Source organism: Vombatus ursinus, unplaced genomic scaffold (assembly GCF_900497805.2).
Source record: "Vombatus ursinus unplaced genomic scaffold, bare-nosed wombat genome assembly UNPS02014821.1, whole genome shotgun sequence".
NCBI classification, from domain to species: domain Eukaryota; kingdom Metazoa; phylum Chordata; class Mammalia; order Diprotodontia; family Vombatidae; genus Vombatus; species Vombatus ursinus.
Window position 1 is genome coordinate 29,775,745 of NW_020954599.1, and position 17,792 is coordinate 29,793,536.

At 37.7% G+C, this 17,792-nt stretch overlaps 1 protein-coding gene across 1 annotated transcript in view; it reads right to left on the minus strand.

The window, feature by feature from the left end:
- Positions 1-6,592: 6,592 nt before the first annotated feature.
- The window catches only part of LOC114024511 (coagulation factor XI-like), a 42,885-nt gene continuing 31,685 nt past the window's right edge, over positions 6,593-17,792 (minus strand). The window contains exon 16 of the mRNA XM_027837538.1: positions 6,593-6,815. Coding sequence (XP_027693339.1) covers positions 6,806-6,815 — 10 coding nt within the window. The 3' untranslated portion in view covers positions 6,593-6,805. The remainder of the gene's footprint in view (positions 6,816-17,792) is intronic.

Here is a 17,792-nt window from a genome sequence, read left to right on the forward strand (position 1 = left end):
TGTTTTTATGGCGACATTCTCAGCATCCACAAGAATGGAACCACCACATATGGATTCTATACATCCATATGTTTGCTGTGATTTGGGAGAAAATGGCACTTAAGGAAATGGAGTCAAGAAAAAGGGCTGGACCTAACCAACTAAGGACACGTAGAAGAAATCCATGCTAGTAGTGGCACAGTTTTAAAGGTATTGAAGAATCAGTCATAAAAATAGGGTGGAGTCTAAGCCTCCCTGGAAGCTATCCAAAGTTCAAGGTCCATTTGAGGTTATTTTCTATTAAAACAATTATGACTTAAAAGCTTCCATCAACATACTTACCAAAGCATGTTAGACCATGGCAAAAGATTTTTAATTAAACAACAATGCAGAATGAATTTTAGGTAAATCCCTTCCCCACTACTCCCACACCCCCCACACCCACACTCTCCTCCCCCATATACATATATGTATATGTATATGTATATATGTGTGTGTGTGTGTGTGTGTGTGTGTAGATATATACATACATATATATATATATATACACATACACACGGATACACTCTGCCATAGATCACCACATTGCCATTGGGAAAAGCAATACATGTGGAAAAGTCACATATATGCTTAGTAATATTGGCCCGGGGAAGCTTTACTAGAACAATCCAAGTTCCTACTGCAGTAACTCCACTGAACCACCTCTTTGCATATGATGCTACTATCTCCTCCCCTATGCCCTACCTGCACACATACCTGCTGTCACTATTTGCTTTGGCAATGACCTCAAACTGCGGTCAGCTGTATTGTATCTATGTGTTGTCCTCCGTGGCACTGTGTCCAGTGAATTGCTCTTTGCTGGCATCTGCTAATCTTCTACTGAGTTGCGAACTATGATCCAGTCTCTTTCCTGCAGGAAAGAGCCTTAGATCTCCACCCCCCTCTCTCTAGCCTCTGGCTGTGAGGTTAGCTGTATTGCATCCAGTCATCCCCAGGAGACTTTGAGTTAATATTGTCATGTTTTTTACTCCTTTGCTTCTGCTTCACCTGACGCTTCCTTATCCCGAGCTATTATTTGACAAAGGAGGAGAAAATTCCATTCAACTCCTATAGCCCCTGTCACAGGACTCACGGTTCACCCAAGTCACCTGAGAAGCTTAATTTAAAGAGACAGGAAGGGGTTGGGTGCTGTAGTGATAATTGGAATTTGTGTCAAGGTCATCACCGTGAACCCTCATTTTAGCGAGGAAAGAAAAAGTGCAAATAACTATGTATTGGCAAAATATATACTGGGTAAATGGGAGGCAATCTCAGAGGGAAGGCACAAGCCTTCCCTGAAAAAGGCCTCCTGAAGAAGGTGGAATTTAAGGTAATTCTTGAAGGAAATCTGGGGATGCAGGAGGTTGAGGTGAGGAAGGAGGCCGATTATGTTACAAAATGGATTTACCACAATTCAGGAAGCAAACTTCTGGCTTAGGGAACATTGAAAGCCAGCTTCCTTGCCTGTTATTGGAATTGTTGTCAGTCCTGAAGACTCTTTCACTGAATTAATAGTACACATCCCCATTTCCTACAATGAAAGTCATTCTGAAACTTTCAATCCGGTGAATTCCCCATGTCCCAGGCCAGTAAGACTTTTATTGATCCAGTGGCCTGCTGGTTCATCCTCTACTGCACAGAAATTAGATTCCAAATGGAGCATATGGAAAGGTTCCTTTAAAATCCCAAAGTGAAGTGTTTTGGGTTGGGTTTTTTTTTTTTTTTGGCAATCCATATTTTTTCTAATTATATGTAAAAACAATTTTTAATTTCTGTTTTTTAAAATTGTTAGGTCTAAATTCTCTCCCTCCCTCCCTTACCCTCTCACTGAGAAGGCAAGTAATTTGATACAGATTATACATATGCAGTCATGTAAAACATTTCCATATTAGGCATGTTGCAAAAGAAAAAAACAGACCAACAAAAGAAAAAGAAAGAAATTTTTAAAAAGTATGCTTCAATCTGCATTCAGACTCCATCAGTTTTTTCTCCGGGAAAGTTGATGGCATTTTTCATCTTAAGTTGTTTGGAATTATCTAGGATCACATGATGACCCAATCATAAATCATATGTATTGCTGAGAATAACTAAATAATTCATAGTTGATCAATGTACGATACTACTGTTACTGTGTACAGTGTTTTGGTTCAGCTGACTTTACTTTGCATCAATTCATGTAAGTCTTTCCAGGTTTTTCTGAGAGCATCCTCCTCATCATTTCTTATAGCACAATAGTATTACGTCAGAATCATATACCACAACTTGCTCAGCCCTTCCTCAATTGATGGGCAGCTCCTCAATTTCCAATTTCTTGCCATCACAAAGAGTGCTATAAAAATTTTTTGTACAAACTGGTCCTTTTCCCTTTTCTTTTATCTCATTGGGATACAGACCTAGTAGTGGCATTGTAAGGTCCAACGTTATGCAGTTTTAATTGCTCTCCAAAATGATTGGATCTGTTCACAACTCCACCAAAGTTCATTAATATCCCAGTTTTCCCATACCTTCTTCAATATTTGTCATTTTCATTTTCTATTGGCCAATCTGATAGATGTGAGGCTCATACATTAGAGTTGTTTTAATTTCCATTTCTCTAGTCAACAGGGGTAGGGAGGGAAGGGAAGAAAGGAGAAAAATTTTGGAACTCAAAATCTTATAAAAGTGAATGTTGAAAACTATCTTTACTTGTAATTGGAAAAAAATAAAAATAGTATTAAAGGGAAAAAATAGTATTTGTTCAGTCATTTCTGACTCTTTGTGGCCCCATTTGGGGTTTGCTTGACAAAGACACTGGAGTGGTTTGCCATTTCCTTCTCTAACTCATTTTACAGATGAGGAACTGTGACAAACAGGGTTAAGTGACTTGTTTCAGGTCACAATACCAATAAGTATCTGACCTCAGATGAGGTCAGATTTGAACTCAGAAGATGAGTCTTCCTGACTCCAGGCCCAGCACTCTCTCTGCTACACCACCTGAAAAAAAGAAGCTAAATAGTTTAGTGGATGGAATGCCTGGAATCCAGAAGACCTGAGTTAATTTAACCTCTGTTTGCCCCTGAAGGAAATGGCAAATTACTCCAGTATCCTTGTCAAAAAAACACCTGGGTCAGTATTGGTGTGTTATGGTCCAAGGGGTCACAAAGAGTTGAGCACAATTGAAAAAAAGGTATATTTCTTTCTATTCCCATTCAATTTTCTTCAGAGGTATATCATATCTAACTTTTCTAAAATTCTATTCATTTCTTTAACTTCTTCCTTATTTATTTTTGGTTAGATTTATCTAGTTCTGAGAGGGGAAAGTTGAGGTCCCCCAAATAGTATAGTTTTACTAAGTATTTCCTCTTATAACTCATTAAACTTTTCCTTTAAGAATTTGGATGTTATACCATTTGGTGCATATATGTTTAGTATAGGTGTTACTTCATTGTATATGGTACCTTTGAGCAAAATGCAATTTCCCACTTATCTCTTTTAATTAGGCCTATTTTTGCTTTGGCTTTTTCTGAGATCAGGATTGGCAGCCCTGTTTTGTTTTTTGTTTTGTTTTGTTTTGTTTTGTTTTGTTTTGTTTTTTACTTTGGCTGAAGCATAACAGATTCTTCTCCAGTCCCTTATCTTTACTCTGTTTATCTCTCTCTCTCTGCTTCAAGTGTGCTTCTTGTAAACAACATATTGTAAAATTCTGTTTTGTAATCCACTCTGTTATCTGCTTCTGTTTTATGGGTAAGCTCATCCCACTTACATTTATGATTAATAACTGTGTATTTCCTTCTATGCTATTTTTCCTGTTTATCTTTTTCTTTCTCTACTTTCACCCTGTCCCTCCTCAAAAGAATTTTGCTTCTGTCCATTGCCTCCTTCAATCTACCTTTCCTTCTATCGGCACCCCCTTTCTTAACCCACACTCTTTCTACTTCCCTGTAGGGCAAGACAGATTTCCATACCCAACTTAAAAGGAGTGTATATTATTCTGTCTTTGAGCCAATTCTGATGAGAATAAGGACCAAGCATTGCTCCACATCTTTCTTCCTCTCCACTGTATAAGCTCTTCCTTTCACACCTCTTTTATGTAAGATAATTTACCCTATTCTACCTCTCCTTTCCCTCTTCTCCCAATACATCTTTCTTTTCACCTCTTAATTTTATTTTTGTGAAACTTCTCATCAAAGTCAACTTATATCTGTGTCCTCTATGTTTATTCCTTCTAATCATCCTAATAATGATAAAGTTCTTTGGAGTTACAATTACCATTTTCCCATGTAGAAATGTTAGCAATCTAACCTTTTTGAATCTCTTATGATGACTCTTTCATGTTTACCTTTTTATGCTTCTCTTGAGTCTTACAGTTGAAAATCAAATTTTCTATTCAGCTCTGGTCTTTTCATCAGGAATATTTAAAAGTCCTCTATTTCATTAAATATTCATTTTCCTCCCAAGGATTATATTGTTTTGCTGGGTAGGTGATTCTTGGTTGTAATCCTAGCTCCTTTGCCCTCTGGAATATCACATTTCAAGCCCTCTGATTTAATGTAGAAGCTGATAAATCTTGTGTTATTCTGACTATGGCTCCACAATATTTGAATTCTTTCTGCTTACAATATTTTCTCCTTGACCTAGGAGCTCTGGAATTTGACCATAAGATTTCTGGGAGTTTTCGTTTTGGGATCTCTTTCAGGAAGTTATCGGTGGATTCTTTCTATTTCTATTTTACCCTATGTTTCTAGGATATCAGGAAAATTTTCCTTGATAATTTCTTGAAATATTATTTCTAGGCTCTTTTTTTTTGATGATGGCTTTCAGATAGTCTAGTAATCCTTAAATTCTCTCTGCTCAATTTATTGTCTAGGTCAGTTGTTTTTCCAATGTAATAGTTCACCTTTTCTCCTATTCTTTCATTTTTTAAATTTTGTTTTATTTTTTCTTGATAATTATGGAGTCATTTGCTTCCACTTGCCCACTCATAATTTCTAAGGGATTATTTTCTTCAGTGAACTTTTGTATCTCCTTTTCCATTTGGCCAATTCTACTTTTTAAGAAGTTTCAGTGAATTTTTGAGCCTCTTTTTTCACTTGGCCAATTCTGCTCTTTAAAAAGTTCTCTTACACAGATTTGTGTGCCTCTTTTATCATTTGGCCTATTCTGTTTTTAAAGGTTTTATTTTCTTCAGTATTTTTTGTGCCTCCTTAACCAAGCTATTGACTCTTTCCCACTTAATTCCTCTTCCTCTCTTATTTGGTTTTTAAAATCCTACTTGAGCTTTTCCAGGACCTCAGACCAATTAACATTTTTTTCTTTAAGGCTTTGTAATATAACTGCTTTAATTTAGCTGTTTTCTTCTGAGTTTGTGTTTTGATCTTCCCTGTCACCATAGCAACTTTCTATGGTCATGTTCTTTCATGGTTGTTTGCTCATTTTCCCAGCCTGTTTCTTGACTTAACTTTATGTTAAAGTTGGGCTCTGCTTCTGGGGTGGAAGGGTCACTCTCCCAAGCTTCAGGTTTTTTTATGTGGCTCTTTTCAGAGCTAGCTCTGGGGGTCTTGATGGTCTCAGCTCTTCCAAGGTGATCTAAGGAGAGGTGTGGTGGCTGCCCTCCTGGCCTGAGCTCTGGTCTGTGAGAGACTACAAGTATTCTTTTCCACCCTGGAGCTAGGCTAGTGTTCCTCCTTGGCCTGGGCAAAATTGCATATGGGTAATGCAATAGAAATCTGCTCCCAGTCCCAGCAAAGAGTCACCTGTAACCTCCTTCTGACCAGTTCTATAACCCCCTTACCACCTGTGGGCTGAGATCTCCAGAAGCTACCACAGCTGCCTATTCAGTTGCCATAAGTCCTGCTCTGAACTGCATTCCTCTCTTACTCTAGTGAGACAAACCTTTCCTGCCTACCTTCCAAGTTGTCTTGGGCTGGAAATTGGGTCACCCAGTTCTTTTGTTGGTTCTACAATTCCAGAATTCATTTTGAGGCATTATTTTAATATTGTTTAGATGTGAATTTGGGAGTGCTCAGAAAATCCCTGCCTTTATTTTGCCATCTTGGCTCTGCCTCCCCAGAATGAGTTTTGACACCCTTCTCAGATCCCAAATTGACAACCAACAGATATGTTGACACCATTAAAGGCAAAGGATTGGTGTAGATACATATGTCATTTTCTCTAAACCCTGAGTCATTTGGCTTAAGATACTCCTGTTTTTGTAAATCAGTATCTTGTAGTGAGTTAACATGCCCATTTTTGATGAATTAGCCAGGAAGGACATAGCTATCAATCTGTGGTACTCATCTAGTAATATATGTATGTACGTGAAGTCCTACCTTAAGCAATGATTCAAGTTATGAAAGATCTCTGAGTAGTATCCTGACTGACTTACCTCCTAGGACTCTGTTCGATGAAGAGAAAAGGATGAGGCGATTTGAAAAGGAATGTTTTGAGAAGGGAGGGGAGAATTATGAGTAGATAACAGAAGTAAGCAGAGCCAACAAAACAATATATAGTACACAATAACTACAACAATTTAAAAGGAAAGAGCAACTACACAAAAGTGAATGTTACAAAATTATAAAAAGAGATACATGGCTCAATAGGAAAGATATGAGAAGATACTCCTTTCCCACCTCTTCTTGGAGGTGGAAGGTCCACAGTTGTTGCACATTTCACAAGTTTTCAGACTTCTTCAATGTGTTGATAGGTTGTGTTAATTTTTTCCTCTTCTTTTTTCTTTTTTCTTTTGTCTTTAAATAATATTGTTACATAGGATAGCTCTCTGGGAGGGGAGAAAGGATACTGGGGAAGACTATGATGATCTAAAAAACAAGACATCAATAAAAACTTATTTTAAAAAGTAGATGACATATCCAAACAAGAGATAGAGAGGATCATAGGAGTTAAAATGGATGATTCTGATTACATGAAATTTAAAATGGTTTGTACAGACAAAACCATTGGAGCCAAAATTAGAAGGAAAACAAGAAACTAGGGAAAAACATTTAAAATGAGTTCCTCTGATAAGGCCTTATTTCTCACATTTGTAGGGAACTGAGCCAGACTTCTAAAAGTAAGAGCCATTCTCCAATTGATAAATGGTCAAAGGACATGAACACTCAGTTTTCAGAAGAAGAAATCAAAGCTATCAATAGTTATATAAAATGCTCTAAGTCGCTATTGATTAGAGAAATACAAATTAAAACAACTCTGAGGTAGCACCTCATACTTAACATATTAGTTAACATGACAGAAAAGGAAAATGATAAATGGGATGTAGAAAAATAGGTACACTAATGAATGGTTGGTGGAGTTCTGAACTAGTCTAGCCTTTCTGGAGAACAATTGGGAACTATGCCCAGAGGACTATAAAACAGGGTATACCATCTTTGATGCAGCAATAGCGTCACTAGGTCTGTATCCCAAAGAGATATCTTTGTGGTGGATTTAAATACGGACTTATTACAAATATTCAAATTTAATTAATGAGATAGAACTTCGGGGTAAGGGGCAACTAAACAATCCATACAATATTAAAACGGAGTCTTAGGTGGCTTGGCTATTTCCTGCCTGATAACAGGTTAGCACAGGTTTGATAGCTACACTTGCCAACTTTCAAGGAGACTTCACTTATCCTTAACATGTACGAATAGTTCAGCAGTCACCCTTTTCATGAATTTCTGATTTAAAAATAAAAAATATCACCTCCTGTTATGACTTCTGATAAAAAAGGAAAATGTAATCATCTCTTACATTTTTAAAATTATATTTGAATTGCCCCTTCCCTAAGACAACATCTTTTCAATATATCCCTTTTATTCAGTAATGAGCCTAGAAATCACATTTCAATTCATTCTGACAAGCACATATTGTTCACTTGCTATGTTCCAGTCACTGTGATAGACCCTGTGAATACAAAGTCTAAAATTAAGTGGCCTCCTGCCTTCAACAGGTTTATACTACAGATCCAAAATCTTCTTTGGTCTCTTTCACTCTTCAATCCATACTGCCATGAAACTATGCTGAACTAATGTGAAGAGGGAGAGAATACTAATTTAGAGAAATATCAAGGTTTCTTCTGGCCAAAATACACAACCAAGGTGATGTTGACAGATATGTATAAGCAAGTGATGCATAGCAATGATGGCTAAGTGAGTGGGAAATAATGAATGTTCTGGCATCCGTAGCTTACTTTGAGATCTGGCTCAAATTTGTTTTCACGCTAAGTCCCAAGGGTTTTACTTATCCTTAATGTGTATGAATAATTCAGCAGTCACCTTTTTCACATATTTCTGAACCTAAGTAAGATAGCTCTCTGGAACAAAGGCCTGTGCTCTCTGCTCAGATATAGGGGTCAAAAGAAAAGACCAGATCTTATCCAGGGGCTACTTAGTTTAGCTTTTCAGTAAGGAGGGTATCTAGTATCTATGACTAAAAGGCTATTAACCTGGTTTTATTAGGGAGGCATTCCAACCACTGTTTCCTAACAGAATAGTAAATGGCCCAAAAGACATTTCATCCCAAAACTGTGGGGAAAGGCTCGGTAAATTATGATCCCAGGAGATAGTAGGAGACCATCTGAGCCCAGTGGAGCAGTGTCTACCTGAGATGAAGTCACCTTCAGACTAGCAGGCACCAACAGCAACACACCCAGTGGAGACACTGCATCCAACAGGAAGAACACCGAGCAACAAAAGTCCAGTGATATTATGAAGAAACATAGTTGGTCCTGTATCCCCTAACTATACGTGTTCCCTGTGTATATGACCTTCAGGCACAATCCATTTACTAAGGAACATTTGCCCCCAGTTTATGGGGGAAATGATCAACATTTCATTAAATGCCTTTGCTTCTAACAAACTCTGTTCTCTGATGAGAGAAAAAAAAGTAAACACATCATGGGGACTCACAAGCTATTGTTTTGAATGTATGTGAACCCACAGAATAACTTCAACCTGATGGAGATAGTCTAGAGGCCCATATGTGAGAGAGTAGTGTCTCAGTTGCTATACTAACTGAGGAGAACCAGGAAAGTCCTTCCATAGGAAATGGTACCTCTCACTTAAATCTAAAAGAAGTTAAGAATTCTAAGAGGTAAAGGTGAGGAAGAAGTACATTCTAAGTATGATGACCGACCCGTACAAAGTCAAGAAAGTGGGAGATAGAATGTTGAATTTTGAGAAAAATAAGTAGTCCAGTTTGGCCAGAAAATAATGGACATGAAAGGGAGTAAATATGATTGGGGGAAAAAGGCTCAGGGCGGACTGGGAAGGGCTTTGAATGCCAAGCAGATTCATTTGTAATTATGATGCTAATTCTTGGATGAGTGATTTGACAAGCTTCTCAATGTCTGAGTATACCTTTGGTATTTTCTCTGGTAATCATTATGATTCAGCCTGATTTCCAAAATGACTTGTAAAAGTGAAATTGATCCCTAAGTTCTAGTCTGATGGTAAAGAATCTGTTGAGTCATGAATTCCACAAATGCTTGTACTTGCTCTCATAGCTGCCTGTTTCTTCTTGGGTAAATAAATAGTGTAGGAATTGATGTGTTAACAATTGTAGTGACCAATGTGATAGCAAAAGGATATGGTCATGTAGTGAGGCTCATAAATAAATATCTGCCCCTTTGAATGGGGGCCCTTTGAAGCCAGGAAGGACCTGAGTACATGGTTAGAAACACCCTGAACCTCAGTCTTACCGACAATTATATAGAACATATCAAGTTCATTCTCTTAAGTCTGAGGCACTTATAGGTTTGTCAGGAGTCCCTGATCCCTAGATTTTCATCAGAGTCACAAATAGTGATGGTGTAGAGGAAAGATGTCAAACATGGGACCCACAAACCTTCCAGAATGCCTCCTGAATCAAGATTAAAATGTAATTGGGAAATGTTTAATGAAATAAATAACAATATAGATAATGTTAATTTGTGGGTTTCTAAGTCATTATTCAATGTGGAGACGGGAATCTGTTTCTATTTGAGTCCGGCACTACTAATACGGAGAATAAATGACCTTTAGACCGGAGAGGGCCTTAAAGACCAAACCTTAGTTTTACAGAGGAAGAAGTTGAGGCCTTGAGTTAAATTTGAGTTCAGTTGAATAATATGCCTACTTTTAAGGTGATAGATTTAGAGCTGGAAGATATCATAAAGGTCTTGTAAGTCCAATACCTCTATATTATATATGAGGTCCTAAAGCACAGAGACATTAAGTGACTTGCCCAAAGTCACACAGGTGGTAAATCAGAGAGCCAGAGTGAAACCTGTATCTACTAATAACAAAATGACCCCTCTTTCCACTGTGTCACTCTGCCATCAAAAGTCACATTAAGTATCTCTACCACTGTCCAGGAGTTTGGAGTACCCCAGCTAAACAGAATTAGGTAAGTCCCTTTCTTTCCCATTAACTAGCAGCCAATTAATTAACAGTAGGGCTGGGACAGAAGCTAACTGGTTCCGTGTATAATTGGGATCTACAACTAAGAAAGTCTAGGTAAAGCACACAGGACCCTACTATATTTGCAGCTACTATTATTGAAAAGTCAAATCTATTTGCGCTAAGGTGTCTCCTCTCAATTGATGTTGTCAGATAATACACACACACACACACACAATATTTGGTTTAGGAGGTTACAAATAAAATCATTTCATAGAGGCAGTTAGTAAATGCAACATATATTGGTTTAAGAGTGCCACCTAGTGAGTAAAGAAAGAACAGAGTCAAAAACATTTGAAATGTTTAATCTACAGGGGAGGAAAAAGAATCTGTCAACAAGCATTTATTAAACACTCACTGTATTTCAGGCACTGTGGATACCAAGGCAAAACACTGTCCTTGCTTTCAAGGAGTTATAGTCTAATGTAGGAAATAACATGTAGACAACTTTGTACAAACAAGATATATACTGGATAAATCAGAAATCATCTCAGAAGGAAGGTCCCAGAATTAAGGGAAAGCAGGAAAGGCCTTGAAGAAAGCCAGAAGACCAAGATGTAGAGGGAGAGAGTTACATGTTTGGGAGATAGTTAACAAAAATGCTTATAGTCCAAAGAAAGAGTGTCGTTTGCAAGCAACAAAGAGACCAGTGCCATTGGATTGCAGAATACATGGAGGGGATGAGGGGCAAGAAGACCAAAGAGGTAAAAAGTAGCAGGTTTTTTAATAGCTTTAAAAGCCAATAATTGATCCAGGTGGTGATAGAGAACTACATGAGCTTATTGAATAGGTGAGTAGCATGGCCAGACCTATGCTTTAGGAAGATTACTTTGACAACTAAGTAGAGAATAGACTAGAGTGAACAGAGATGTGAGGCAGGGAGACCAACCAATAGGCTAATGTTTTCAGGTGTGAGGTGGGGTGAGGGTCTAGGTCAGAGGTTCCCAAAATTATTTGGCCTACCACCCCCTTTCAAAAACAAATTACTCAGCACCCCCCTGGAAATCTACTTTCTTTAACCCTTTATCAATTTTTTTGACATTTGTAACATTTCAAAAATGTATAAAATAGTTTTTTTCAAATGACACATCTTAAATTTCATAATTTATTGTAAATTTATGGATCTTTTCCTGCATTGTAATTTGGATGACGCAATATTGCTTCATGTGACTGTGTAGTATCATATTGTAAACAAGTCATTACACGCACATATTCCTGCTGATGCATGCTGGACTTCCCAATAACGCGTGACACGCTCACCTCCCAACATTTGCTTGTTAAGACCTGTCCACAGACTTGATCACTGATCAATTATAACTTACATTTTGTGGGTTTTATTTGGAAAATAATGTAATCACCATGACTTTAATTCTATTACACAACAGATGAAACATGTACACACAGTTTTTCAAAATTTTCTTATCTGCTCTTCTTTCCTTATGCTTCCACTGCCCCCTTATTTTTATTCAGTGCCCCCCAATTGTACCCGAGGCTATTATCACCCCTCTGGATCATTCCAGTGCTCACTTTGGGAACCTATGTGATGGCATCGTCAGAGGAGAGATGAGGCATAAACAATGGATGTCATAAGGATGAAATGATAGAACTTAGCAACTGATTATATATGGGAAGGGGGGAGGTGAGAGAGAATGAAAAGCTGAAGATAAAACCTAGGTTGTGATCCTGGGTGAGCAGGAGGATGACAGTATCCTCTACATTGATAGGGAAGTAAGGAAGATTTACTTCTAGTCAAATATATTTATTAAGCATCCAGTGTATATTAAGCATGCTACTCTGAGTGTTTAGAGAGAAAGGAGCAGGTATTCTCCATTACATTTGAGTACGTGTTAAAAAGAATGCTCTAAACTCAGAAGAATTGCATTTGGATGCCAGCTGTCATACTAACTAGCTGTGTCGCCTTAGGGAAGTCCCTATTTCTTTGGGTCTCTCTTTCCTCATCTATAAAATAGCGGAGAGAGTTATCAGGCTTGATTATCCCTCAAGCCCATTCTAGCTTTGACATTTCATGATCTGCTTTTATAGATGCAATTTCCTTATGAGGGAATTTTATACACTATTGAAATCATAGATATGGAACAAAAAAAAAAGTATTCAAGAACCAATTGTCATTTTTTGTCACCTGCTTCATTATCAATCCATCAATCAACAAGTCAATAGTTTTTTTTTGTTTTGTTTTATTTTTTTTTTTGGCTAGGCAATGGGGTTAAGCGACTTGCCTAGGGTCACACAGCTACTAAGTGTTATGTGTCTGAGGCCAGATGTGAACTCAGGTCCTCCTGACTCCAGGGCCGGTGCTCTATCCACTGCCCCAAGTCAACAGTTCTTCAATAAGCATTTATTGTGTAATATGTATCAGGCACTGTGCTAGAGACTGGGGTTATAAATATAAGCAAAAACAGAGACAAGCATTTATTAAGCAGCTACTATTTGCTCATTTCTCGTGGAACAACAGTTCTAAATCAGGGTGGGAAGTTACGGAAAGGTGCCATTAAATCCGGAGAATAGACTCAATCAGTATAAGTCATTAGAACTGCTTTGAACTTCACTGAATGAGCTTACTAGCTATTCTCACTTTCCTTGAGCTTTTGACATGCTCTGGGACCTGAGAAGCATAAGGCTTAGAGCCACATATAATATCAATTTCCAACAACTCCCCATAATCCTTGAAAATGGAAAGCAAAGAAGGAATCCATATCTTTAATTTAGCCAAATCAAATGTTCTGAGTCCAAGCACAGTCACGTATCTTCTACTAAACCCATTCCTGTGACTGATGAAATATTTAAGGCTATCAGATAACAGTCTAGTCATTTCACACTAAATCACAAATGGATCTGAAAAAATATATATTTTCAAAACCGTTCAGTGTGAAAACTGTGTCGTTCAATTTCCATCATTTTGCAACCCTCTGAAATAAAGTTTGATTCCAGATAATCATTCTTTGAGCATCTTCAGTTTATCCTCCCTCAATGTTTATATGTGCAATACAAAAATATTGAAAGGCACATCTAGTGGGAAAGACAATGTTCCCTAACCCCAGCTCCATGACATTCTGGACCTCCAGGACAGTCCTGACTGAAACTCCTCAGACTTTGGTTCCTATGTTACCATATCCCTGGGTTCAGGGTGACTATTCCACAAAGGGGAACAGGAAAAAAAAAGGAATATGGAGGCTTCCACCAGAGTCTATGAGTACATCATGAAGGAAGAGTGACAAGCAGGGCACCAAGAATATGATCAGGGCACAGCAAAGTATAGACAAGAACTGCAGGGATACACAAGATGAAAGAATGGGAGGGGTTACTAATAGGTAGCAGTTTTTGAATTGTCTGCATTGATGGCCTAAACCCTTCCTCACACCAGTGTATGAGTAATGAAGAATGAATTCAAAGGTACAAGCATAAAGTCAAGAAGGCTAAAGATAAGAATGAGCTGTGCCTAGTGTGCAAAGTTAAAGACAATAAAAGGATTTTCTTTCTTTTCCTTTTTTTTTTTCCTAAGCTACATTGGCTGATGATAACAGATGACAAAGTGAAGGCTTGGAGACACTCAAATCACTTAACTTCTCGTTTCTTTGCTGAGGAGAAGAATCTTTGAACAGGAAAGGGCAGAACAAAAATGGCTGATAAGAAGTTGCTCCCAAAATTAAGGCAATTTTGTAAGCACAATGAATAGAGTGCTTGACTGTAAGTCAGAATAACTTGAATTCAAATCCTTCCTCAGATACTTATTCTGTGAGCCCTGGACAAGTCACTTAATCTCACTCAGCTTCAGTTCCCTCTACAGTCAAATGGGGATAATAATAATACTTAGCTCATAAGGTTGTTGTGAGGACCATAGGGCTACCGTAGGTATAGCACTTTACAAACCTTAAAATGTTATACAAATTGTGGTAATTAACTTAAGCATGGAGAAAGGAGAGCACCTAGCTACCATCAATAGCAGGCAACAAATATTTATTAAGCATTTATATTGCTCCAGGAAATGTGCCAAGCACTGCAAATACAAATAAGAGCAAAAACATAGTTCCTGCCTTCTAGGAGCTTACATCTAATGGGGGAAGAGAATCTGTTAAAAGGAGCTGAAAAGTGGGAGCAGAAGAGGAGGAGGATGCATGGGAGTATCATGGTGAAGTATGGAGTCATTCACCAGCAGAGCCAGGAGGAAAATGAAGGATGACTACATTGGACCCTCAACAAACGAAATCGAGGTATCCAGAGAGACTGACTCAACAATGGAATAAAGGGGTTGCAAGGCGGGGGAACAGTCCAAGGTGAGAAGGCACCAAAGGCTTGGAGGCGAAATATTGGAGTTAGTCACAAGCAGAGCCATCAATGAATTCAAAGCAGCAGGTCCAGATGAATTACATCCTAATATAACTGAAAGAACTGACAGATGTCACTACTGAACTATTGTGAGTGGTCTTTGAAAGATCATGAAATAAAAAAAAAAGTTTTCCTCGGGATTGGAGAAATGCGAATTTTGTCTCAGTTTCAAAGGAAAGTAAATGGAATTTGCAAATAATAAGCAAATGAGCTTGACTTCAATTCTTGGTATAATTTTAGAAATTACTATTAAAGGGATGATTACTGAGCAACAAGAAAAGGAAATAGTCATTTATCAAGAACAGGTCATGCCAGGCAAACCTTATGTTCCCTTTCACAGAATTATTAGAATGATAGCTCAACAGAGCAACATAATAATAATCAAAAATTGTAAATGCCCACGTTTGCATAGCACATTACATACTTCTGATTATGTACGCTATGTACTTCAACTTCCTGTTTGTATTGAAAATTATGTTCCATCCAATCCATTTAGGTAAAATCAATAAACAGCCTATCTCCCACCTGTAGAACACAATAAATAAAAGTATGCATTTCAGCATACATTATCATCTTTGATCTTTACGTGACCCTTTAAAGTAGGCAGGGCAGGGCAAGTATTAATATATCTTTATTATATATTATTATTTATATTATGTTTTATTTATAACTTTATAAATATTATAATATATTATTATTATTATTATACAGGGCAGTGTGACCAGGCAAAGCCAGGGCTAGAATGCAGGTCCTCAGGCTCCTAATCCATTATTCTTCTCAAAATTCTTCAATGCCTTTAAAGAGTTAATGAGATGCAGAAGTAGAAGGGACCTTCCTCAGAGGTCATCTAGCTCAACCTCTACATTTTACAGATATGAAAACTGATTACCAGATGGATTGAGCAACTTGTCCGATGTCATCAGGTGAGTTTCAGAGCCAAGATTTGAACTCAGTTCCTGTGACTCCTAGTCCAGTACTCCTTGAACTATTTCTACAGTCATTTTACCCTGAAGGATAGGGAAGGCAGGAAGATCAGCCAAGCAGTGGAGGTAATTTCTACTTTATATAATTACTCCTTGGTGTTAGGGAAATAGGTCATAAGATTAGAGGAACATTACAGAAAAACTAGGAGAGACCTGAGGTGTCTAGTCTCACTACCCTTATTTTATAGATGAGTTCACTGGGGCTTAGGAAGATTGGGTAGCTTCCTATGATCACAAGATTAATAGGCATCAAAAACTGAATTCGAACCCAGTTCTTCTTGACCTCTGAGGCAGCTGGCAGTCAAGTGGACAGAGCACTGGGCCTGGCATCAGGAAGATCTGAGTTCAAATCCAGCCTCACATCCTAGCTGCATGACTCTGGGCAAGTCACTTAACCTCTGATTGCCTGACAAAATGTATCTACTGGAGAAGGAAATGGCAGCCCACTCTAGTATCTTTGCCAAGACAACCCCAAGTGGGGTCACAGATGGCGGGAAGTGACTGAAACAACCAAACAACAACAACATCTTGACTTCAGAGCCTGGTAACACACTGCTTAATTAAAGGATTCATTCAACAATTTTCTTGATAGTTTAAGAGCAAAATCAGCCAACATAACATATCTCTTAGGATTGCAGAGAACTAGCCATTAAGAATTGCATATCAAAAAATTATCAGAAGCAATTTGTTTTTCTAATACTTAACCACTGTCCATTTTGAACAATAGAAGCTTAGAGGTTAAAAAAAAGAAGCAGCTCTATTTAAATCAATAATTATTTATTGAGTAGTTACAATTGACTTTGCTAAAGAAAACACAGTGAAAGAAATCTTGTCAGATTTAGGAGTCAGAAGATAATCCAACTGTGGACATGTGGTAGTTTTAAAATAAATTGATTTTTTTAAAGGTTCTCTTGTTGATTTAATGCTCATTAAAATGCACAGAATGATTTATACCTCAAAGAATCCTGAAAGAAAACATGAGAATGGGAAGGGCAGACTTTTGCAGATTATTTTTTTTTTACAAAAGACAACATTTTTACTAACATACAACTATATTAGAGGAGAGGAGGAGAGAATATATGATCCTACTGTGTCTATTGTTTATTGATTTTTAAAAATTTGTTTTTTATCAAAATAAAATATAGCTTTAGAGACTCCTCTCAGACAAGATTTCTCCTATGTGTGCAATATAATCATATCAGACTTTAGGATAGATGAAAATGGAAAAGTCAATCAATTGTTCTGACTTCACATGACAACTCTGTGTCTTCCCAGTTTCAAATATCCATGCCTAGTCACTGCTCCCGTGTATATGTTATCTTCTATCAAAATGTAGGCTTCGGGAGGGCAGGGACTTTCTTGCTTTTTGCATTTGTAGCCCCAGTGCATAACACGTATAGGTAATAAGTGCTTTATAAATGCTTTTGAATTCATTGCTTTATTGATTCATATTTTTTCAAGTTTAGTATTGTCATCAATGAAGGTATAAACAGCTGAGGTATTCATCAATGTTATGAAAGCGATCTTTGTGCAAAGTCCAACAAGAGATAGATTTCCTATTGATGCTAAGCTCTTCCAAATGCTTCTATGTATGACATTGAACGAATAACATTCTACACCCTACCCTACCCCAACACTACAAAGCTTTCTAAGTGAAAGTCATAGAAATAGGAAAGAGATCCACAATGGAAAAAAAAACACACCAAGGCTATGACATACCATTGGGTAGGTAGCCTTTGAGTGAATTTACCACCATGATCATCTCACCCAGGTAATTCAGATGGGCCCAGAAATGAGTACTAGGAAGAGATCAGGCTGCATGGGCATTTGAGAAACTGCATAATGCTTTCAATAAACTCAGGCTACTCCCTGCTGCAAAACCTTTTACACTGGTTTCTCCCTCTCTGTGACTGTAAGAAAGTAAATCACTATGCTTCCTACCTTTAAAAAATGCACAAAACGGAACATGCAATCTGAGAGGGAGAGGTCTTCCTGAAAGGGAGAAAGTCAGGCTTTACCTAAATTATAGTGA